Here is a 26,024-nt window from a genome sequence, read left to right as displayed (position 1 = left end):
ACACTGAGGCACTGTGATTCCCAGGTTCTGTGATGACACGAATTCAGGAAAGTCACGTGGCCTCTCTCTGGGTCTCAATTTCTTACCTGTCAACTAGGGAGGTGCACTGAAAGATAACCTAAATAAAGGTGTTACGATCTTGACCTATAATTTGTGACTGGTGTGATGAATATTCATAACCACCTTCTGTGAGCTGTCAGGGACATTCTCAACTATCACACCGGGGAAGGGTTCTCAGAAACCCAAGGTTCACCACCTTTTTTCCCTCTACCATTGTATCTCAGCATCTTCTTCCTGAAGGTGAAAGGTCAATGAATGGACTTGCAGAATGTTTTAGTTTCTCACTTTTAAAAAATTAAATAGTCTAGATCTCACCACACTAAGGTCAAATATTTCCACAGTACCTTAGATCCATGCACTCTGGAAATTCTTTCCAAAACACTGGCTTTGCTGTAGTTGTACTTCAGATCTCTGCTGTCTCCTGACTGCCAACTAAAACAATAACACCGGAGTGGGAACTATCTCATGGAGACCATTCTGGGAGTCGACATTTAGAGAGAAAAGTTTCCAACTTCCTTAGGTTAAAAAAAAAAAAACACACACACACAAAAACTTTCCACAATTTTCAAAACATTCTCATAACGTCTGAGTATTTCAGATAAGTTTGCTTCAGGGAGTAAGCCAGCTACATTTAGGTCTTTTCTGAGGCAATCTTTTATAAATATAGAAATTTCTCTACTTAATCTTTGGGGACAAGAATTAAAATTGCTTTCAAACGGCATTAAAAATAAGACAACACCATTTTCCTTTGATGGCTTAATATACTCCATCAGTAAGAAAATTTGATTTCTCGATTTCTACACATATCTTGGACTGGCAGGTCCCTCTTCCTGGCCCGGAGGTTTGACTGGTTATCCACCCCAGAAACCCTTCATTTACATGCATGCACTCTCTCTCTCATATTTGTTGCCCTCGTCTTCCTTTTCAAGTCTACTACCAACACCTTTATGTAGGATCTGACCATTTCCTGCAGCCTCTTCACTGACCTTCCTATTTGCTCTCCTGTCCCTCCCACCTGCTCCCATTTTTCCCTTATTCATCCTGAATCTGACTTATCAAGCCTGGTATTCAAACAATTTCACAATCTAGTATAAATAAATACCTATCTCTCTCACCTTCTCAGGCATGACTCCCCTGCTTAAACCTTCCCTCCAGCCAAGGTGCTTTACCTTTTCTGCAAATATGCCATGGGGTACTGCCGCCCATAGTTCTCCAACTCAGCTTCCCACCGCAACCAAAATAAAATCCCAAATCCTCACCACGTGCCTAAAGCTCCACAGGAACGGGCCCCAGCCAGTTCTCTTACCCCATCTCCTTCCAGAGCCCCCTTACTTATCGTCTGCAGCCGTGCCAACTTTTCTCCTACCTTGTCAAATACCTTAAATTTACCTCTCTCAGGCCTTCGCATTGTTCTTCCTGCTTGGAAGGCTTGGACTAGCCCACTTAAAAGCATTCTCTCTCCCACAAGTCATTCTAGCACATTTTCGATTTTATCGCTTTCATAGCCCTTACGAGGGCTTATTTGTGTATGTGCTCACTGTCGATCTCCCCCCGCAGAATGTTAGTTCCAAGGGACTACTTTCCTGCCACTGTATCCCCAGTGCGTGGATCAGGGCCGGCACATAGCAGGTGCTTTATTAACACCTGCTGACTGACTAATCCTACTGGAATTCTCTCCTCTACACCTATACCTTAAAGAACCCTATTCATCCTTTAGACGCACATCAAATGTTATGCCCTCAGTAGGGTATTTATGTCATCACCGCTGTCCAAAGTTCAGATCAACAAAGTTTTGAGCACCTACTAGAGAACAGGCATGCACTCGGCCATGGGGATGAAATGGTAAACAGGATACGATTACCATCCCTGTGGCATTCACAATCTAATGGAACTTCACAAACTAAGTGCTTTCTTCACCCTCTGAACTTCTGTAGTAATTAGACTATATAATTAATGTGATAATGAATCATGGCATGCCTTGTAACATCTCTTCTATTGTATCAAAGTATAATTTGGTCGCTGTTGAACACGCTGTCAGCCAGCGATGCAGGCTATATGCGGAGAGAGCCAGGTTGTACCTTCCCCACTCTTCATTTGCTCCTCTGTGGATCCTCACATGTCTGAGACACGAAAAGTGAAAGGTTAGAGGCCAAGAATCCTATTCTTTCCCGGTGCTGGACCCTCTACATGAAAGATTTGCATGAGCCCTCTTTATAAGGAATTCAAAGTTTTGGAAACTTAAAGGTATATATTTTGGAGACTCTACTGTTTTCTAAATAAGCTATATTTGTATGCCAAATATGATGAAATTAAATAATATGTGTAAAAATGCTTTGTAAAGTGCTCTCTCTATATATATACATACACAAACAACATACACACACACACACAAACACACACCCCAAGTATAATTTTGGTGCTTTTTAACTTTCCAAAGGTCTAAGTATTTGCTGCCCAAATAGACTATAAATTCTTTACAGCAGGAGTCATGTCTTATACTTCCGTTCTCTCTCCCATGACACCTGAGCGAAGAGCCTTTGTTAATAACAGATACATTTTCTATGACCACTACACATTTTTAGTTCTAGACTCAGTAACTTTGCCTTTCAGAAATAAAATTTTTTGTTCTGAAAACCATCAATGTTTACTCTGGATTACTAATAACAGAAACATCTTTTAAATAATTCTATAGAAGACAGGTTTGCTACTGCCATTCTAAAATCAGAAGGAAAACCAAGTTTTTCATCTGGGCTTCATTCTCTGTAGAAATAACACTGGAACAAAAATTCAGAGGTAAGAATTTAAGCATGAAAACTCCTACTTAAACCATTGCATCTTTTAATATCTGTAACTAAAATGTACCTGTCATGTCCAGGGAACACATATTCCCTTGAGGAAGGCTAGCATGGGCTTTTCTAATAGCTAGATTTTTATAGTATCAAGCGTTAAATGTAAACTGCCACATTAATTCATTAAGAAAGTAAAAATAAATCAACGTAAACACAAACATCCTCAGAGCAACTTATTCATCTTCTACATTTGAACAGGATGCATCATCTTTTCATCAAAACCATTCAGGTAAAAACAAAGCAAAACAAAAAAACCATTTAGGTTAACATTGGCATAAGGAAAACATGAATTCCTTTAAATTTCCTAATCTGAATTTTTATTAATTCCATGTTAATTTGACATGGTAACATATGATGATTTTAGAAATGAGGTGCTTAAGACTAACAATATTTTAAATAAAACAACAAAACTCTTCTCTTTTATGTGTTACTTTCATGTCTAGAAGTTTCCTTCTGACTGAGATTTAATAGTAACTCATCAAAAGACCACTGAAAAGATCAGAAATCCTGAAGTCACTTTTAGCTTTTAGAATAAAAAGTTGATTTCATTAGTTATCTGACCTTATTCTGTCAGAACCATCCATTCCACCTCTCCAAATTAGTCACGCCGTGGTCAGCTTCAACTAGAAGTGTTTCTCCCACTGGCCCACTGAGTTCAAAGAAGTCTTGGCAGGTAAGAATGGGAATTCTACCTAATTTATGTGTAAGAGAGGAAGTTCAGGCAATGACTGAGAAACTGAGGACAGGAGTCCTCCTCACCCACAGGGAATACACTCCGAGACCCCCAGTGCACGTCTAAATAGTACCGAACCCTAGATGCGCTATGTTTTTCCCTATATACACACACCTATGATAAAGTTTACTTTGTGAATTAGGCACAGTAAGAGATTAACAACAATAACTATAATAAAATAGAACAATTATAACAATATGCTGTGATGAAAGTTATGCACATGTGGCCTCTCTCTCTCGAGATACCTTATCATCACCCCTCCTCTTCTTGTGGTGATGGGAGGTGATAAAATGCCCACGTGATGAGATGAGGTGAGGGGAATGACGTAGGTGTCGTGACCTAACATTAGGCTATTACTGGCCTTCTGACCATAGATCAGAAGGAGGATCACCCGCTCCCAGACCACAGTTGACCATGGGTAACTGAAACCACGGAAAGCAAAACCAGAGTGGGAGGCGTGGGGAAGAGGGTGGAGGGGTGGCGGTGGGTGAATGACAAGGTAATGAAAGCATGAAAAAAAGAATGCACGAGCAAAGACAATGTTAGATATTATATCAGGGCACAACTCAGAGCAGCTCATTTATTCTTGGCCAAACAAATAATAAAAATGCAGACTCTGGGTTAATGAACTTAAAAATCTCACCTATGTGTTAATGCAGAGAGCCCACGGTGGGCCACCAGCATTCCCACGATTCTGTAATTACACACCAGCAGGTAGACTCATACTGTGACTACATGGATTTGTTTTAACAATTAACAAAGAAAAGCATCTCAAAATCTCCTTACCCAAGTTATTTGTCAGTGGCGTTTCTAATTTCAATTATCACGGACCCCTGCTTTTACACTTGGTTTCTCAATACAAAAACAAAGAGCCTCCTGAACTAATCTCCCCAAACTAAATCAAAATGGTTCTAAAGTCAAAATCAAGAACCAAGGAAGCATAAAAAAATTTTTAACCTTTTGTCAGTGAAGGTAGAACACAGCTATAGAAGAAAAAGAGGGCCTTCTTTTAACCTCCTACCCTAGTCAGTAATCCAAGGAACCCTACAATCACATCTGTGGCAGACTGCATAAAAGCCACTCAAAAGACACCCACGTCCTAATCCATGGAACCTGCGAATGTGGTACCTATGTGGTAAAAGGGACTTCTGTAGATGTGACTGGGTGATGGGGAGATCATCCTGGGCTATCCGGGACGGCTCAATGTAATCACAAGGGTCCCTCTAAGAGGGAAGCAGGAGGATCAGGCTAGGAGTGGGAGATTTGACAATGGGAGCACCAGGCGGCGTGCTATGAAGAAAGGACCAGAACCAAGGAGTGCAGGGCCTCCGGAAGCTGAAACCGGCAAGGAGATGGATTCTCCAGAGACTCCAGGTGGAACCAGTCCTACCAACAGCTTGATTTTAGCCCCATAAGGCTCATTTCGGGGGCTCACTTCGGCAGCACACATACTAACACGGGGACGGTAGAGAGGGTTAGCACGGCCCCTGCCCAAGGGTGACACGCAAATTCGTGAAGCGTTCCTTATTTTTTCATGATGAGCCCTGAGTGATGTACGGAAGTGTTGAATCACGACCTGTGTATCTGCAACTAATATAACCTTGTGTGTTAACTATACTGGGATTAAAATAAAAAATGTAATAACATTTTTAAAAAAGAAAAAGAAAAAAGACTCATTTCAAATTTCTGACCTCTAGAACTGTAAGATAATAAGTTGTATTGTTTCAAACTACTATGTTTGTGGTAATTTGTTACAGCGACAATAGGAAATTAACACAACATTTTATTATACTTTTAAGGACTGTGAAGCTTAGTAGATGTTATTACCATTAATTGAATTGAAGCTACAGTGAAAAATTACAGAAGAGGGTTTGAAATTGCCGGTCTTTCCACACTACCCACTTGTCTGGGAACTGCTAGCATCTAGAGAGCTTTGGGGAATATAAAACAGACTTAAGGACAAAGGAAAAATGTGATTTTATGTAAGATAAAGAAAGCATTTAATTCCTGCCTACTATGCACTGGGCAAATGAAGGACTCAAGGAGCTTACAACTATGTGAAAGTACTAAGCAACAGTGCATCCATCAGCCGAACGTAGATAACTAAAAAGTTCGGTGACATTCCAAGGATGTGAAAGTAGAGCCTGGAAAGACTTATCTAGATTTACCTACACAAAACAGTCAGTAGAATCACCAACCTGGAAGGGTACAAGTAGGTACTTTGACCTGTAATATAACATAAATCTGAACCCTCAACTCCCACCCTTTTAAGGAGGGAAGTCCTTAGAACTGTTTTTACCTTGACTTTCAAGGCAATTCTATTCTAGCTGTACTTCAATTTTCTATAGGAGACGCCCCTTCCCTTTTTACCTGCGAGACGGGGGACACACAATGCAGTACTGAAAACTGTCGGAAAACAAAACTGGTTTCTTTTCATGTTTCTACTTTCTGTCTAGACTGCAGTCACTTTCTTCTATCAATAGGTGGTGAGCTTGTATTGGTTAGGCAAATGCTGATAGTTTATTGAAAGTGAAGTAGGAATAGAGTGAGGCAGTGAAAAGTGCTTTTTAGGCACCCTCAGATGAGCAGACGAGTGAAATCTGAGGACATAAAGAGATGGACTGCCTTTAAACCGATGTAAGATCTGCTCTTCCTAAACTATCATAAAACCACAGTCTTCAGCAGTGACATAAATCAGCCTCCTCAAGTAAAGCTGACGGGGCTTACAAGCTTAGCAGTTGTTCTCTCCACTTTATTCTATCCTTTATTCCTTATTATTTAAGAGACTGTCAACCAAACTGAGAGAATTTTAAATATCACCCTTTTCCTTCTTCCTCCCCAGCCTAGTTCCATCCAATACTACATGAAAAAGAACATAAATGTGTTTTGAAAGTTTATCATTTTCCAAGCCACACACACGTGCAAATCTTTCATTTTCCAATACCTCTTTCTGAATAGATGGAAACAGACAATCCCTTGTTTAAGAACCTTGAAGGAAAAGCTCTTTTGTTCCTATTTCACATCCTCAACGCACTTCTCACCTGCTATTTTAATATTCAGATTGGCATCCAGAAGCAAATTTTCAGCTTTTAGATCACGATGAACAATGTTCCGACAGTGACAAAAATAGACGGCTGCCACAATCTGTTTGAACTTCCGACGGGCCTCCTTCTCGGCCATTCTGCCATGGGCCACCAGGTGGTCTGCGGTGAAGAAGAGCACAGTGAGTTCTCATTTTGCACATGGGCATCGCTTCAAAAGATGGACTCCAGAAGGGATGCCAGGGGGCCACCAGATGAACAGTTGAAGAAGTGAAACAAACAAATGGCAACACTTGGGGCCCTGGTCTGTGTCTATAGAAACCCATTAGCAAACAGTCCCCAGACCGTTTTCAGTGTACATGAGCATGCACAGGACTACCTATGCTCTACTGTAAGAAAAGAGTTCTGAGGGTTATCATGGTATTTTTGGAGAATCATCACACTCAACACCTCCTCTCTCTTATCTCCATTGCATGAGATTACATACACACAGCAAACATAAGCATGAAGATAAGAATCAGCAATATTTCCTGTGCTAAAGGGTGAGTCAAAAAGCAGAGTCACAATAATCAATCATTTTGGAGAAGAACAGACAGAACTTAGTCACTGCTAAGGGGGAAAACGGCTTGATAAAGGAGCCCATCTATGCTAATCTCTCTTCTGCTTTCTCAAAGTTTTACAGTTTAACATAAAAATGTACTTATTTGGTGACTATACTCTGGAATGCATAATAATATGCCTGTGTCTTTCCATCTGCATTTATGTGCTTTTCAATTATTTCTTAAATTGTTACTAGTTTTTACAGACAACATTAGAAAACAAAGGGAAGTTTCTACCACTTTCAATGAAATTATTTCATTGGCAATGTGGCTAACTAAGCTACAGCAAATTAACTTTGTAATACTATAAATCAAGCTAACGTCCATATTTAAAAATGAACTGATTGACCCAGAGCCAATCCCATTAATTTCCAATTACCAATACCAATACAATTAAGTATTTTTTCTAATAGTGGCTAATCCTAAACCCCAGTTCTTCATCTAACTAATAACATATTGAGATCATAACAGCTGATGGGATGAGGAACACTGGCAATACGACTTGCTCTACTTAAAACTTCCTATCCTTGGGGCGCCTGGGTGGCTCAGTCGTTAAGCGTCTGCCTTCGGCTCAGGTCATGACCCAGGGTCCTGGGATCGAGCCCCGCATCGGGCTCCCTGCTCAGTGGGGAGCCTGCTTCTCCCTCTCCCACTCCCCCTGCTTGTGTTCCCTCCTCACTGTCTCTCTCTCTGTCAAATAAATAAATAAAATCTTTAAAAAAAAAAAAACAACTTCCTATCCTTAAACTAACTCATCTAGGTGGGAAAAGGACACATTTGCCATCATAAGCATCCAGAGATAGTGGGAAAGTGAGAAAACCAGATAATATAAATAGGTGTATTACTGTTTATCAAGAGTAGTCTCAATAATCCTACCCAACTGTTTGGACACCATGGAGATCACCCACAGGACCAATCGGATATATCTCTTCTTCATCACAAAGAGAAGTCTGCGAGAAGACACATGCACTAGTAGTGATACCAAGATTCAGGGCTTAGGACAAGAAATGGGGGTGGGGCGTGATGAAGGGGAGCCAAACGACAATCCATCTAACACAGCAGATTTTCAAATAATTCAAACTACATTCTGACCACAAAAAGCATACAATTTGGGAGATCAATACTACAGCAATTTTAAGAACACCGTCTTACAGGATCACTTAAATTATTAAGAAAGACCCTTCAACGGAATTACTGCAATTGTGTTATCAGTGGCTCCTAGACCAGTTCCTTGAAGCATTTTCCTCAAAAAGAATCCCTGATTATAGCCAAGGTGACCAAGGTAGTAGGGGAAAAAAAAGAGAAAACAGGAAGTCTTCAGCTTAGAAGTTAAAAGGACTAGAACCCCACTTTCTACAGGAGTTCAGAGGTAGTGATGAACGAGCGCACACTCTGGTGTATTTACGCTTCTGGTGAGATCTGTCAAATGAACTTTAAATAACACAAAGTCCCTAACCAGGGAGAGTCACTTAATACAAGCTGTTAAAGAACTGGACATCCATCAAACATGCAACGCTAGGTTTTATTTTAAGACGCCATTCTCTCTAACAGTACCTGCTCCTTTGACCCCTATTCCTCTTAACCCAAGGCCTAATTATTCTAATAATATGTTTTAGCTGCTAAACTTTGTCTAATTAAAGGGCTTTGAAGAGACAGCTATTCTTGAGAAACATAAAAATAAACCCTTATGAAGGTTTACCATCAGAAGCTCATTTGGCCAAGCCACCCATTAATTAAAATGCCCAAGAGACATTCGTCTGGCAGTAAATACTAATTACCAGAACACATCAAAGAGCTTCTTAAATACAACAGAATGATTAATTTCGTGATTTCCAAAATAAGTGATTTTCTTTTATTAAAAAAAAAAACTCTTTATATTTTCTAAGTACTTTGTTTTCCTAAAATGACTGGAAAGTTCTCAAAACTGCTGCAGAGGCCAGGAGCTGGTGGAATGCAGCCTAGTCCTGTTTTATCTCCACAATGACACACTGGTTGTCCTTGGACAAATCATTTATACTGCCAATATCCCCACCTCTTGATCTGCTAAACAGAAATACACCCTGTTACACACTGTGGCCAAAGAAAGGATAGCATATTTGGGAATAAACTTGTACTATGATTAAGAATTATCCTATATAACTTTAACTTTCAAGGACATTTAAACAGCTATTTTTTAAAAAGTCCACTCAGTATTATACAGAGACTATTCAAGCATTTGGCTAATAGGTCCTGAGGTTCTTCAGGATTCATAGTGCTTGAAAGTAATTATTATATACATCAAATGTCACTGTTAACATGGTTCTAGTTAAAAGGTATTTGTGATAGCAGCACACTGGGTAAAAGAGCTTAGGCTATATATATTTTCCCAAAGACACCTACAGTATCCCTACAGTTATGAATACAAAGATACACAAATCCCTTTTTTAAAGTGCTGGCTGCAAGCAGCAGATCTTTTTTTCCTAGTTACTGTGTCTGATGTTCACGTTTTCTCCGCTCTGGGAGCACTGTGCTCTTCTCCAGTACAGGACCATCTTGGCTCAATGTCGTTCAGACTTTTCAGGCTCTGTTTTTATTTCTGCCCATCTTATTACTGCCGCCACCACCACCCCACCTCCCATCCCTGGTAGTTTGCATTCAGAGTAAACCCATGGGGGCTAGTGGGTGTGCCAGGAAGCCGGCAGCCTGCAGTGGTTTCCAGAACCCTGCCGAAACTGCCTTTCAGCTGCCCGCGGACAAATGGCTGCTTTATGTTCATATGTGCCCTCTAGGCAGGCAGCAAAACTTCTGCGAGCTCAAATGTGACGTTTAACTTCCAGCAAAGGAACCCAGAGCAGTCGCCCAGCCTGGACTTAACACAAAGTCACAGCATTTGAATAAATACTGGGGTGATTTCAGAAGGCACATGAAACAAAGCGGCTCCTGAACCACTCAATATTCAAAGTAAAATACACTGTGAATCTTGTCGGGATAAACCTCCGTTGCCAGGAACTCGAAAGAATTGTTCTGCTTCTTCCAGGCAGCTCAGTGAGCTAGTTCTCCTAAATACTGAGCGACCTAGTACCGCTATCCTCGGTCCCGAACTTCCCACATGGCAGCCTGGCCCCGCCCCTGAGCCCAGCCGCTCTCCGGTCCCACACGCGCAGCAGCAGCAGCGACCCCACCACTGAAGCCCCCTCAACAATGCACTACTTGGCTACTTGGCTACCGTGTTCTACCTCTGCGGCACACTGCAGGTTTCTCTCTATCACAGCTTCACCCCGACCACGTCAGCCAAGACAAGGAGGAGGGGACTCTCAGCTCAATGGAGAAAATGGGTCTCCTGTTTCAAGCTCTTATCAAAAGGAAGGAGTCGACGTTGTCTTTCTCACTTTGCAACTGCCATAAATCACCTGGCACTGGACTTCTTTAATCTTTCTTATCGGCTCTTCCTCATAAGATAGGAAGAAGCTAGTGACACCAAGGGATATATATATACCTCGCGAGTAGCATTCTTAGAAGGGGAGGGAATGAACTCCAAAGTTTAAAAGTATCAGAGCAAGTGCATGTATAAGGTTTGCTTCAGAATTCCCGGCTTGGGATTCTGTCCTAATCGGACTCAGGAAGAAATATCTTGTGGTACATTTAGATTCTAACCTTTCAAAGGGCAAAAATACACATAAGGCGGTTAACGTCCCTCGACCAGCTTCCCCGGAGTGTCAGAGGCATGCCGCTAATGGGACAGTGGTGGGGAGCCAACACTTCTCAAAATAAGTCACTTTTCCACTATAAACAGACACTGTCTCCTTTTGTCTGCTAAGCCTATGACTCTAACTGATCCAAAACACTAGCTGAAAATGAACATTCCCTGACAGGGGGTCACGCAAGAGGGCAGAAACTCTTCATTTTTCATGATAAAGAAATAGCCCAGTCCAGAATGGGAGTAAAGCGGTCTGTGTGTGAAGCTTAGGTGGCTACCTGAGAACATTTCTGCCAATTCCAAGCTAACCACAGCAGACAGCTCAGTGCTTTGCCCTCGCTTCTATCATTTCTTCTTTCTACACCCATGGAAACGACTTCCTGTTTATCAAACAAATGCTTCTTTCCAAAAAAGCCAGGGCGAGGCCAAGAGAACTCAGCTGCCTGGGAGCAGGTTAACACAAGGGCCCTCACTTGAGTATCATGCCGTCCCTAACCCGTGCAGACCCGTGCAGACCCGTGCAGGCCCAAAGCTGCGGCTGACTGGAGGAAGGAGGTTTGCTACTTTGTTTTCCTTGCCAAGAATCCAACTACCTCACACCAGCTTCTTTACTTGTTGCTGCTTCTTGTTGAAATCTTTTTTCTTCATGCTTCCCGGCTTCCAGGCCCAAACCCTCATTGTCTCCCCATTCTCTTTCTCCCACACCCACATTCAATCCATCAGCAGATTTTATTAGCTCTACCTTCAAAATACAGCCAGAATTCAACTAGCCCTCACCGCATCTCCAACCCACCCCCATGTCAGCAGCCTAGTCCAACAGACATTCTCCCCCTCCTGGTTCACTGTATATAGCTCGTCCTACTGCTCCTAACTAGGACCCTTGATTCTGTCCTTGGCCCCCTGTGATCCACTCTCAAAACAACTGCCAGAGTAATAAACTTTTTAAAAACTTTTTATTTTGAAATAATTACAGATGCACAGGAAGTTGCAAAGAGAGTACAGACAGAGCCCATGTAACCCTCCACCCACTTACCCCCCAACGGGCAAATCTTACATAATGCTAGAACAATATCAAAACCCAGAATCTGACACGGGTACAACGGGCGTACACTCCTATGTCATTTTATCACGTGTCCGCTTGTGGAACGACCACCGCACTCAAGATACGGAATGACTTGGGAGTTTCTCATTACCGAGTATTCCTGCAGATCCAACAACAAAAAGCACACTCTGTTTTCCTCCATCTATCCCAAGTAAATTAAACATTTTCCTTCAAAGTCTCAAAAAAACACAATTTCTTTGTGAAACAATTACAGTCACAAGATATGCCTTAGTTCTTTAAGTTTTTGTTTTTTTTTTTAAGATTTCATTTATTTATTTGACAGAGAGACATAGTGAGAGAGGGAACACAAGCAAGGGGAGCAGCAGAGGGAGAAGCAGGCCTCCCGCGGAGCGGGGAGCCCAATGCGGGGCTCGATCCCAGGACCCCGGGATCACGACCTGAGCCGAAGGCAGACGCTTAACAACTGAGCCACCCAGGTGCCCCCAGTTCTTTAAGTTTTAAACCAGAACTATTTCCATTGTTTCCTATGCCTCCTTACTACATACAAAAGAATACTCTGCATATGATCGATGCTTCATAATTACAGGTTAACTCAAGGAATATCAGCCAGAGAAAAGACTATAAACTTTTGTAAAAACATATTTCTTTACTCTTCATTCTGTCACTAAACGAAGTTTATAAACTAAGCACGGTTTATGTTAGTCTTTGTAACAAAAACAGGCTATTCTTTTGATACGAAGTCCCGTCACATTAATGTATAAAAGAGGATTTGTTTTCTTATAGCTTCTTAAAAAAATACTTCTAGACTAAGCATCAAGCCCAGGCAGCCTATGAAACAGAATCCCATATATTCCAAAAGGCTTTCCAAGAATGTTATTCAGACATTTCTTATGTAGTGCAAATGTTTCACGCGCTGCACCCATATACTAGCAAATGTGGGTTGGCTAATTTTGCAATACAGAGGTTATTCCCTGATTCCTAGTATAACCTGCAGGCTCTAAATCAAGTTCATTCTTTGAAAACCAGCTGAAAGGTCATTTATCTGAAGCTTTTCCTAACCTACTCACCTACCCTAGAAGAAAATACTCCATAATTTGTGTCTAATGGCATTTATTCTATATATTTCCATAGTATCAGCAAACAATTGTATTACAATTATTTCTTAACATGTGTGTCTTCCCTTCTAGACTAGGCTTTCTTGGCCCATGGATGGGTTTCTATCTATGAATCCCTGTAAAGTGTAGGAAAATATGTACAGTGTGCTTCTGTTTACAGGAAGGGAGAGAAAATACGAATGTGCATGTGTGTACATTTATTTATATTTTCTAGAAGAAGTAATATTAAGTGAAAACTTTCTAAAAATGATTACTTACAAGGGGAATGAAAAGGAGGTGGAAGCTAGACTTTCCTGAATGTACCCTGTTTTAGGTACCCTGTTTTAGCTTTAATCTTAGAAACACGTAATGTCCTAAATAACGCAAACCACTCACAACTGAATCAAAGAGAAGAAAAAGTAATTTCTAAAAAAACCAAATTTCTAAAAAACCCAACTGGAAAAAAGTGAAACTAGCTGTGAGTTAAGCTGTGACATAACCAATCAGAGAATACTTTTAAGTGACACACACAGTGTTTTGTCTTAATGGGAGATACCCTCAGGACGAAAAGAACCAGTCTCCTTAATATTGGGATTGCCTTGAATCAATTTTGCTCCCATTCTTTGATATCAAATATGTAATTAGGCTAAAGTCATTTGGAACCACAATTTTCAGCATAAGAGAAACAAGATCTAGATACATAATATTCAAGAAGTTAAAAATGCTGAAATCTTAAATTCAATTGGAATGTTAGTACAAACTCCTGTTTACTTTCCTCTACATTAAAAAAAAAAAATACTTATTTCCTACCTCTGTGCCCTGAGAAGGCCTCTAAGCAATGAAAGCCCAGTAGCAGTAATAAGTATCCCAAGGGCACAGATTCTGGTCTCTACATGCTATTTTCCACTTGAAAGAACCACAGCTCCTAGGAGACATGTTTGAGTCCAGGTCGGAGACAAGAAATGTTCAGGGTAAGCCTGAGATACCTTACCTAAAAGCAAGGAAGCTATCAAAGACTATTGGGATCATGTCAAAAGGACACAGGAGTCAACTTAAAGAGGCTCCCGCTGGCTAAGTGGAATAATTTGATCAAAAGAATAACAACTCAAGGGACTGAAACACATCAAATGTATTAAAATTCATAAATTCATAATGTTATTACAAATAAAATCAACTTTTTTGGTCACCACTGGAGACTGATAGGGTACCAATGCATTATTCTGAAATTTAACATAAAGGAGAAGAATCAAACACTTATTTTGCCTTTACTATAGTTTCTAAATAGTTTACAGGCAACGTTCTTTACAAAAGAATTAGAGCTAACAAATACAGAAAGAATGAGAAAATAGAAAATCACCATTTTGCAACTTCTAATGTAGTATGTGTCTAAGCAAATAAGAAGAGTGGCTAAAACATTAGGTCAAAGGTTGATGGGAAACTTTATAAGACCTTTATAAAACTTTATACATCACTAGAAGTGGGGAAACCAGGCATTACACAACTCCTGAGATGATGCAATAGGAAGACAAAGTATTCCTGCCCCCGTTGCCCCCACACTGGCCTGTGTTTAACCAAACCACTTTACAAAACATAGTCAGCTAGAGGAACATATGCTCAATGACACAAGGAGGATCCGAATCCATAATGTGGGAAATTTTACAGGATGATCTAGTTTCGTCAACAAATAAATGGCATAGAAAATAAGTGTGTGTCTGCAGGAGAGGGTTAGGGCTGTTACAAATTATTGAAAATTTGAGACACTTATCAACTTAATGGATGTATGGACTTTGCTGCATCATGGTTTGAGCAAACTATAAACAGATGTTACGATGGGGTGCCTGGGTGGCTCAGTCGGTTAAGCATCTGCCTTCGGCTCAGGACATGATCCCAGGGTCCTGGGAATGAGCCCCACATCGGGCTCCTTGCGCAGCAGGGCGCCTGCTTCTCCCTCTGCCTGCCGTTCCCCCTGCTTATGCTCCCCTCCCCTCGCTCTCTCTCTGACAAATAAATAAAATCTTAAATATATATATATATATAAAGTTGGGGGAAAGGATGAAAAAACAGCAAAATGTTGATAGTTATCAAAACTGCATGATGAGCACAGAGTTCATTATACTATTCTCTTCCTTCTTACATATATTTGAAAATGCTTACATTAAAAAGCTTTTAGAAATGGAATCTATCATTTGTACACTGATGTTCATAACAGCATTATGTCCAGTAGCCAAAAGGTGGAAACAACCCATGTATCCATTCCTGGATAAACGGATAAACAAAAAGTGGTGTACACACACAATGGAATATTACTCAGCCTTAAAGAGGAAGGAAATTTTGACACATACAACAACATGAATGAACCTTAAGGACATTATGCAAAGTGCAACAAGCCAGTCAAAGAAGGACAAATACTATATGATTCTACTTGTTTGAGGTACCTAGAATAGTCAAATTCATAGAGACAGAACACAGAATGGGACTGCCAAGGGTCGAAAAATGGGTAAATGTGAAGTTAGTGTTTAACGGACACCGACTTTCAGTTTTGCAGAACAAAAAGAGTTCTGTGAATGGAGGGTAGTGATGGTAGCACAATAACGTGAACATAATTAATGCCACTGAACTGCACACTTAGAATGGTTACAATGGTAAACTGTATGTTATGTGTATTTTACCAGAATGGCTTTAAAAAATGGGATCAATCAGGGGCACCTGGGTGACTTAGTTAGCTAAGCACCCAACTCTTGATTTCGGCTCAGGACGTGGAGCCTGCTTGAGATTCTTCTCTTCCTCTCTCTCTGCCCCTCCTCCCCCACTGTGCTCACGCGTGCTCTCTCTCTCTCAAAAAATAAATAAAATAAAAGTGGGATCAATCAATTTCAATCTCTCTCTCATACACACACACACCAGCCCAGAAAATATCTTCAGGACATCAAAGTTTGACAGCACACCAAAATATAATGCACTAATTCCATATATGTGATTTAAAAATCTCCTTATATAAAGTCAACTTCTAAATATTATGATTAAAATATTCTTATATTTTCTAGTAGTTTTACTTAGGCAGAGAAACTGCATTTTCCAAAGAGCGTTAGGAAAAAAACAGTTCAGAAAACCCTCAGGAAAAAATATTAATGCAGGAGCCAGGCAAACATATTCCTTTGGGACTTGTATATATTAAATGCAGTAAAAGTATTTTGCTAATTCTTGGGAGCATTTATTTTTATGTAATGGTAGAACTGGCAGGGTGATCGCACAACTATGAATGGATAGTTAGCAGTAAAGTAAGGTCATCAAACTAAGTTTTTAAGCACTAAGCACAGGTGGTTTCCTCATCTATCTGGGGCAGGTTGCAAACATAAATGCTAAAGTCATGGCTGATATTAAGAAAATAAAACCAAAAAATGAAGAATGAATGGAAAATTATTTGGGGAGGAGAGAGAAGTTAAATGTCTTAATTCAGAGTGGTTAAACAAAGTTCAGCGAGAAAGTTACTTGCTTCTGTCACTAAAGCCTTAGAAAACTGCTAGTTTTTATAGCCAAAGGGAGTAAATAATTTAGAGGGCAAATAGTATTTTAGTTGTAAAGATATACAGAAGGTCGTAAGGATTAAATAGGAAAAACAAGTTATAAACAAAACACAAACCCAGCATGTACCAGGGCGCTCAAATAAACAAATGCGATAGTGTTCTCAAGCAAACAGAAGGTTCCAAAATAACATATAAGAAACACGTAACATCTGGTATGCATGGTCACACAAGTCAGTCTTTCCCAGGCTCTGCCCAACTGGTCAGTCTCTGAGTGTCCTGCAGCATAAATAAATGGCTTTGTGAGAAGTTCTAGGTTCCATACATGTTGGCACCATTAGGAAATGTTATTTTTAAGGTGCCGAGAATGTCCATAATAAATCATACACACTTCAACAAACTGCTGTTAATAATTTATTATGAATGCCCATGAGTTCTGCCTGATATTCAGGAAACTTTTCTTGATAAAATACTGGATTTATGACTTCACGGTCTCAAATAGGAAGTTTGGGGATATATATCTAAAGAAATCATACTGTGGAAGTTTTAAATTATGAGTTCAGTGGTTTGCCAAACTAACCAGTTTCTCCATTCTGTTTGCAAAATTAAACAGACCCACATTGTCACGGCTGCCCCTTTGTAATATAGTTCTGAATAGCATGCAATAATCATTTCAACAAATCAAATGGATGAGTAATAAATGTTCATTCAATAACCATTTACTGGAGCCTATTACATTGCTTAGAATTCATAATCTTCATATCTTTCTCTGCAGTCATCCAGAAAACAAAAAGGTATTTTCCACCACATCAAAACTCATTAACTAAAATGTATTATGGAATAACATGAAAATTCCATTTTGACTTGCTTATACTTCTTTGCAACCCAATGAAATCATTTTTACTGAGTGCTTACTATATGTTAGACACTGCGTGAAGCAATGAAGACACAGATGCATACAACTCAAATGCTACAATCTTTCTTTCATTCACTTAGTCTTTCACCCAGCTGATCAATAAATATTTATTGAGCAGGTATCCTCTACGGGCACTATTCTAAGTACTAGAGATTTAGCAAGGCTCACAATGTACAAAGTCATTACTCTCATATATGTTAGTTGTTGGTAAGAACCAAGAAGGAAAATAAAGCAAGGAAGGAGATACAGAATAGTGGGCCAGCAGAAAAAGTGAGATTTTAGACAGCATGGCTAGCAGAGACCTCTCTAATAAGGTAACATTTGTTAACAGATCTGAAAGAAATGGGAGAGCTATGTAGGTATCTGGGAAAGAGTATTTCAGGAAGAAGGAATGGAATATATGAAGGACTTAAAGTGACAACGTACTGGAGAGTTTAAGGAACAAAAAATGAATGCCAACGTGAAAAGGGGGAGAGTCCTGGGAGCTGAAGTCAGAGAGGCAGCAGGAGATCAGATTATAGAGAGTTTCACTGACCACAGAAAGGACCATACATTTACTCCAAATGGATGGGAAAGACAATAGAAATAGCTGAGTGGTAAGATTTCACTTTCATTTTTAAAGAATCACTCTCACTGCAATAGTGGAATCAGGTCAGATGCAGGGACACTGGTTAAAGGCTACTACGGTAATCCTAGCAGATGACCTAGACCAGGTTGGTATTGATAGAAATGGTGACTGAATTCAGCCTGCATTCTGAAGGTAGAGTCACCAAGATTTACTGATAGTTTTGGCATGAGATCTGAGCAAGGATAAATTAAGTGTGACTCTAGAGAAGTTTTTCATGTGAGTAACTGGGTGAATGGAGTTGCCATTATTGAGATGGGGAAGACTGGTGAGAAAAGAAAGTTGGTAAATGGGTATGTTTGCATATGTTAAGACTGAGATGTCTATTAGACATCCAAGTGGAGATGTCAAGTAAACATGTGGATATATAAATCTAATGTTCAGAGAATAGGTCAGGCTGTAGATTTAAAATTCAGCAGCCAAAAGTTTAATGGGTCATACAAAATCAACTAGGGAGTAGATGGGCATAGAAAAGAGAAGAGGTCCAAGGACTGAGCCAAGGAGTACTCCAAAATGTAGACATTAGGAAGATGAGGAGGATCTGGCAAAAGAACCACCACAAGAATGGTCATAAGTCAAGAGACAACTGTCTAAATTATTTAGTATCAGTAAATGACAGTCTCAGAAATATACACGCACCAAGGGGGAGGGGGGAGGTGAGAGAAAGAAAAAACTTACTACAAATAGTTTTATAGTAGAGGTATGTTCAAAGGAAGAAGAAAAAGGGCAATTAACTCTGTAGCAAAATCAGACCAGAGTTCACAGAAAGCATAACATTTGAGAAGAGTCATGACAGCGGAGTAGCAACTAAGAGGACAGAAAAGCATAGCAGGGCTTTTGTATCTTGTATTCTCACACCTCTTCCAACCAGTTCCTCTGAGGCCAACAATTCCTTTACAGGTTTCATGAAGAAAAAAAAGGACAATATTCCATGAGGAATTACGAATTAATGTAAGGTTTTCCAAGTCTCCACTAGCTTCACACCACCAGGGTATACGCTAGGGTATCTAGTAAACCCCTTTCTGCTTCTCTTGCCTTCACATTTATCAAAGACACTGAAGACTATGTCACAGTCTACTGCTCCATCCAGATTCTGCTGGTCACTTAGGAAATGTCAACAACCGCGACGATAATCTATTTGATAATTTAGCTTCATGATTCCTTGAACCTTCTTATCTCCAGTGACCTGCGACTCAAAGTTCAGCAACTATTCCTGTGGCCACATCTTGAACCTGCCTTTGCTTGATATCTTTCTACCCTTGAATTTTAAACTTCAATAGTATACCAACCTTTTTCTTAAGAGGCTAGTCTTCTAGATCAGAAATGTTGAAGAAATAAAATGTGAGCCCCTTATATAATTTAAGATTTTCTAGTAGCCACATTAAAAAGCAAAAGGTATCCCTCATTTTGAAATTAATTTTTGTAATTTATTTTATTTAACCCAATACATCAATCCTAATCCAATCATTACAACATATAATCAACACAAATATTAGCAATGTTACTTTAAATTCCAGTGTGTACTTTACAGCCTATCGTATTTCAGACATGAACTTATCTATAGTCTACATGAAATGTGATTTTGGCAAAATTAAGAGTTGTGTTAAATGAAAAGGTATTTTACACTGTGTGTGATAAAGAATTTGGCCTTGCCCGAAGAGAAGATCTGGCCTATTCCCTTGGCTTCTGAGAGGTAATCTCTGAGCCCTTGAAATGTTATGCGAGTGATGGGAGCATCTATGTTCACCTGGGGGGCTTGGTTCATGCCAGATAATGGAACAGTATGATTTAGCAGGGAACTGGTCATATTCATCTAATCTTAGGGTAGAGACTGGCCACACTAGAAAGACCAACACTGTGGCTTAGGTTGGGAGTTTGGGGTCATGCAATACCAGATGACCAGGAGACAGAGATGAAGCATACGGGCAGTCAGTCAGTCGTGCCCTTGAAGCTCTGAGCACAGAGGCTCAGCTGAGCTTCCCTATGGGCAATACTCAGTGCATACTGTCACCTATCAATACCAGGATCCTGATTCCACAGGGAGAGGAAAATAAAAGCTCTTTGTTTGGTCCTTCTCATGGACTCTGTTTCTTTCCTTAGCTGATTTTAATTTGTATCCTTTCCCTGTAATAAACTGCAACTGTGAGTATAATAGCTTTCCAGGACTTCTGTGAGTCTTTATGGCAAATTATCAAAGGTGAGGGTAGTTTGGTGAAATTTCCAAACTTGTAGTCGGGTGTCAGACGTGATGGGGGGGTCTTGGAGACTAGATTGTGCTCTACCTTTGTAATCAGCTAACTCTCGGCTGGCCTAAAACACTTACACACTGCCTTAGTTTTAAATTTACATGTAAGTTAAACCAAATTCAAAATTCAGTTCCTGAGTGGTACTACCTACATTTCAAACACACAAGAGCAACACGTGGTCAGTGGTTACTGTACCGAGCAGCGCAATTTCAGACTTTGATCCCTCTGATCTTCTTATGCCCAACACACTTCCTTCCCAATTTCATCTAAACCTCAAGCTTTTTCAGTTCCTACAATCTAAGATCATTCATCCTGATCTCACTTGCCCTCATCCCCCTTTCAGCCCACACCCAATGACCCAAACATTAATTATTTTATTGTCAGTGGCTTCAAGTCCTTTGCCAAAGGTCTTTCTTTTTCCGCACATGTCTTCTAAATCCCCAACACTGACTGATCCAACTGTCCTTCTTACCCCATTGACCCACAGGTTGTCGAGTATTGCTGGGAAAAGAAAGCATTCAAGCCTGTATAATGGAACGAGTTCAGGGTTTCCTAATGCTAGGCCTTTCGTCAACTTTCTTAGCTGAAAGAAAGTTGATCACTCTTGAGTGATCCTTGAGAGTGATCCTTGATCACTCTTTCACTCCCCCAAGTAGCTAATTTCACCTCCTCCACATGCATCCAGGTTCCTATCCTTTCACCCTCAGCCCTCAGGTGCTGAACTGGCCTCCTACTTCAAGTAGAAAATTAGACAAAAGGCAATGTACTTTTACTTCACATTGTTCTACCTAAAAAACCACCTACAGCCACATACATCCTTTACCTTCTTCTATCCTCTCTGAGCAACCAGTTCCTGGTAACCTATGTTCACAGCTCAAGCGCCTATTATTATTCACGGACCTAGTCATACAGACTATCTTTCCCATATCAATTATAGTCCAACTCACCCTGCTCACTACTGTATCCTTAACCTCACCCTATTATCAAGTCTCATATTTAAACAAAACAAAACTCCCCCTTGCTCTTGATGTCAAGTACTGAGAGGATCTGAGACTTTACCAGAATTTAACAATTTAATGTGCCACAGATGCATGAATGCTGGCAGAATACATGAGACCCCCCCCCCAGGTCAGAGACAAAGGACTTTGGTATTTAGGGCCAAGCAAGCAGCACACGCATCAACATATTTGCTGTGGGGCGCCTGGGTGGCTCAGTCGTTAAGGGTCTGCCTTCGGCTCAGGTCATGATCCCAGGGTCCTGGGATTGAGCCCCGCGTCAGGCTCCCTGCTCGGCGGGAAGCCTGCTTCTCCCTCTCCCATTCCCCCTGCTTGTGTTCCTGCTCTCACTATCTCTCTCTCTCTCAAATAAATAAACAAAATCTTAAAAAAAAAAAAAATTTGCTTCGGTTTCCCAAATCCTAATTCTCAGAGTGATGTGAAGGAGACCAGGTGACATCTGCACATTCAATTGGAAGCATTCAAGGAGAGGGACCTATAACATTCCAACTGCTAACTAATAACTGCTACCAGTGAGAGCTGACTATATATCAGTTCATATTCTAAGCATTTTAATTTTTATTTTTTTTATTTTTTTTAAAGATTTTATTTATTTACTTGACAGAGAGAGACACAGCGAGAGAGGGGACACAAGCAGGGGGAGTGGGAGAGGGAGAAGCAGGCTTCCCGCCGAGCAGGGAGCCTGATGCGGGGCTCAATCCCAGGACCCCGGGATCATGACCTGAGCCGAAGGCAGACGCTTAACGACTGAGCCACCCAGGCGCCCCGCTAAGCATTTTCATTTTTAAAAAAACTTTTTAGAGGGCGCCTGGGTGGCTCAGTTGGTTAAGCGACTGCCTTCGGCTCAGGTCACAATCCTGGAGTCCCGGGATCGAGTCCTACATCGGGCTCCCTGCTCAGCAGGGGGTCTGCTTCTCCCTCTGCCCTCTTCCCTCTTGTGCTCTCTGTCTCTCATTCTCTCTCTCTCAAATAAATAAAATCTTTAAAAAAAAAAAAAAACTTTTTAGAAATTGAAATATAATTAACATGACATAAAATTAACTATTTTAAAGTGTACACTTTGGTGGTCTCAATATATTCACTATATTGGGCAATTGTCACTACTATCTAATCCTAGAATATTTCCATCACCCAAATAGAAATGCTCTACCAATAAGCAATTAGTCCTGGTTCTCCCCACCCCCATCTCCTGGTAACCATGAATCTATTTTCTGTCTCTACAGACTTGCCTTTTCTGGACATTCCATATAAATGGAATCACACAATATGTGGTCTTTGGTATCTGGCTTCTTTCACATAACAATGCCTTCTAGGTTTATCCACACTGTAGCTTATATCAGTACTTCAACCTCTTTACCACAGAATAATATTCCATTGTATAGACATACCACATTTTATTTATCCATTCATCAGTTGGTAGAAATGTGACTTACTTCAACTTTTTAGCTATTATAAGTAATGCTGCTATGAACATGCTGTACAAGTCTTTGCAAAGAGTAAGTGCTTTACTTTTTTAAAGATTTTATTTATTTATTTGACAGAGAGAGAGGGGAGAGAGCACAAGCAGGGGGAGGGGCAGGCAGAGGCAGAGGGAGAAGCAGACTCCCCAGTGAGCAGGGAGCCTGATGTGGGGCTCCATCCCAGGGCTCTGGGATCATGACCTGAGCCGAAGGCAGGCTCTTAACCGCCTGAGCCACCCAGGCACCCCCAGACTAAGCACTTTAAAAACACTCACACAATCCTTATAACAACCTTTGAGATAAGTGGTATCATCATCATCACTGTCATCATCATTACTATTATTATCTTCATTTTAAAGATGAGGACACTAAGACAGTGAGGTTAAAAACCTTGCCCAAGGTCACCAAGGCTGTAAGCGGAAGAATGAGGATTTGAATCAGACTGATTCTATCCATGTTCTTAACGACTAACCATGCTGCTCCGTTTAAGTACACTTCTAATCCATCTTCTTTGTCCCCACTGCTGCTGTTTATCAGATAAACAGCTGTCATCTGTTTTATTGCCAATAGCCTCCCACATGCTCTCCCAGGCTTTAGTCTCATCACCCTTAAATACACCCTTATTCTGGCACCAATGTACCGTTTCTAAAACATGGACTGTCCTGACCCTTGCTTAAAGTCCTTCTATGGCTCACTATCATCTAACAGTGGGTGAAACTGTAGTGAAATCTTATGTGGAAATCCAACAAGCATATTAGGTTTGAAAGCAGAGATCCTATGCTCTTGTTGAACAGGAGGGAACAATGGGGAGTGTTTGAACGTATTTGTGAGGAAAACATGACCTCTAAGCCTGGCCTCACATATCTACTTTCTCAGAGAAGGCATCTTAGACATTTCCAAAGAACCCTTAGAACTTTTGGAATAAGTCAAAAACCACCAGCACATCACTTAATCCTCTTTAAAAAACTAGTTCTAGTTCCCTAAATATACCAAGTTGTTTCACACCTTGAAGTCTTTACTACATTACCCTTCTGGAAAACTGATTTCCACTCATCAAACTTCTCATACTTGAAAACTCTTCTCAACCATTACTTCCTCCATAGACTTCTCTAACCCACCCCTTGCTCCAACAATCGCAAATACTGCTCACCATCTTTATCACATTGCTATTGTTGATGTCCCTTGTACAATACGGTACTCAAAACGGAAGATAATATTCTAGATATGGTGTGACTGCCACAAAGGGTAAGAGCACTACAACTCTTTCAGCAAATCTGAAATGGAATTTGGAATCAAGCAGCCAAGTACTGCCCCAAACAGTTTTGTGTCATAATCTGCCAACATTAGGATAAAGTTCCCAGCTTTACACCTAGAGCAGAAACTTCCAAGCGCCACAATTCAACACCTCAAGCAACCTTGCAAAATTCTGGATCAAACCAAACATGTTCTTCAGTCCTATACCAAACCTGCCAAGTACTGCTAACTAAACAACCCATTAAAAAAGCCACAAGCGGAATCCCAATAAAGTTAAGATCTCCAACAACTGCTAACCTATCCATGCTGCCTATCAGTCCTTCAACTTGTCCCCTTATCATCTACTTCTTTCATTTCCTTTAGCTGTTAGTCCACGGTCTCACCTCAGCATACAAACTGTTTTCCTACTTTTCAAACACTAGTATTAGGTCGTCAGACTCCAAACTTTAATCCCCCAAACATCAATCTCACACAAATACTTCTACAAACTTACCAGCCTTCAACTCCTCCTCGAGGAATGCCCCATTAAATCTTCCTCCCTCCCTTATAGCTACATTTCCTCTGGCTCTACTGGTTCTTTCCCCTCAAAATAAACTATAGACATAAAGTCAAATATATAATAAAAAGACAACAGGGGCGCCTGGGTGGCTCAGTCACTTAAGTGCCCAACTCTTTATTTCGGCTCAGGTCACGATCTCGGGATCGTGAGATCAAGCCCCTTGTTGGGCTCCGTACTCAGAGAAGAGTCTGCTTGAGATCCTCGCTCTCTTTCTCCCTCTGCCCTTCCCCTCCCCACCCCCCACTCGCGCACTCTCTCTCTTTCAAATAAATAAATAAATCTTAAAAAAAAAAGAAAACACACATTCAACCAATGCCCCTTTTAGTTACTGGCCCTCTTTCTTTCCTTCTCATCATAGCCAAGTTTCTCAGGAATCATTTATACCACTGGCCTCCAAAGGGTGCTGATTTTATCTTAGTGGTTGCTCTGGGGATTATAATGCGCATCTTAAATTATCACAATCTACTTCCAACTAACACTGACTTGATTCTGGTAAAATATAGCAACTTTACTCCAATATGACTCCATCTCCTCAACCTTCCTTTACTTATATTGCGTCAATATATATGAAAAATGCAGAAATAAAGTGTTATAAATACTTCATGAAGCCCTTTTTTGTCTTTTAAAGAAACTAAGAGAAGGGCGCCTGGGTGGCTCAGATGGTTGAGCATCTGCCTTCAGCTCAGGTCATGATCCCAGGGTCCTGGGATCGAGTCCTGCATCGGTCTCCCTGCTCCTTGGGAGCCTGCTTCTCCCTCTGCCTCTCTCTCTCTCTCTCTCTCTCTCTGTCTCTCATGAATAAATAAATAAAATATAAAAAAAAATAAAGAAAGAAACTAAGAGAAGAAACGAGGAAGAAGTGTATTTATATGGTCTTTTATTTCTTACAGATTCATCTTTTCTGATTTTCTTTATTTCCTCCTATGGATATGTTACCATTTGGTGTCATGTCCTTTCATGACATGACAAGGAAGCTTGAGCACTTCCTTACAATGTCTTATATAGCAGGTCTGCTTATAAGAAATTCTCTCAGTCTGGTTATTTGGGAATGTGTTTATTTTGCCTTCACTTTGAAAGATAGTTTTGCTAGACACAGAATTTATGGTTCATGGGGTTATGTTTTGTTTTTTATTTTGGCATTTTAAATATGTCAGTCCACTGCCTTTGGCCTCCATTTTTTTCTGATGAGAACTCAGCTATAAATCATACTGTTGTTACCCTGTGTATGATGGGTCATTTTTCTCTTGCTGCTTTCAACATTCTGTCTTTGTCTTTCAGCAAATTGACAGTATGCGTTTATGTGGATCTCTTT

General features: G+C 40.4%; 1 protein-coding gene and 1 non-coding gene across 2 annotated transcripts in view; one reads left to right on the top strand and one right to left on the bottom strand.

Annotated features, from left to right (window-relative positions):
- The window catches only part of SIK3 (SIK family kinase 3), a 242,595-nt gene that overhangs the window by 68,851 nt on the left and 147,720 nt on the right, over positions 1–26,024 (bottom strand). The window contains exon 4 of the mRNA XM_044919695.1: positions 6,684–6,845. Within this exon, the coding sequence (XP_044775630.1) occupies positions 6,684–6,845 (162 nt within the window). The remainder of the gene's footprint in view (positions 1–6,683; positions 6,846–26,024) is intronic.
- Positions 5,070–5,174, top strand: LOC123326279. Its single transcript, XR_006540984.1, has one exon. It is a non-coding gene; the product is annotated as a U6 spliceosomal RNA (small nuclear RNA).

This window comes from Neomonachus schauinslandi, chromosome 11 (assembly GCF_002201575.2).
Source record: "Neomonachus schauinslandi chromosome 11, ASM220157v2, whole genome shotgun sequence".
Classification (NCBI taxonomy): Eukaryota; Metazoa; Chordata; class Mammalia; order Carnivora; family Phocidae; genus Neomonachus; species Neomonachus schauinslandi.
The sequence above is the reverse complement of the archived record's forward strand: the minus strand, read 5'-3'. Positions and strand labels throughout refer to the sequence as shown.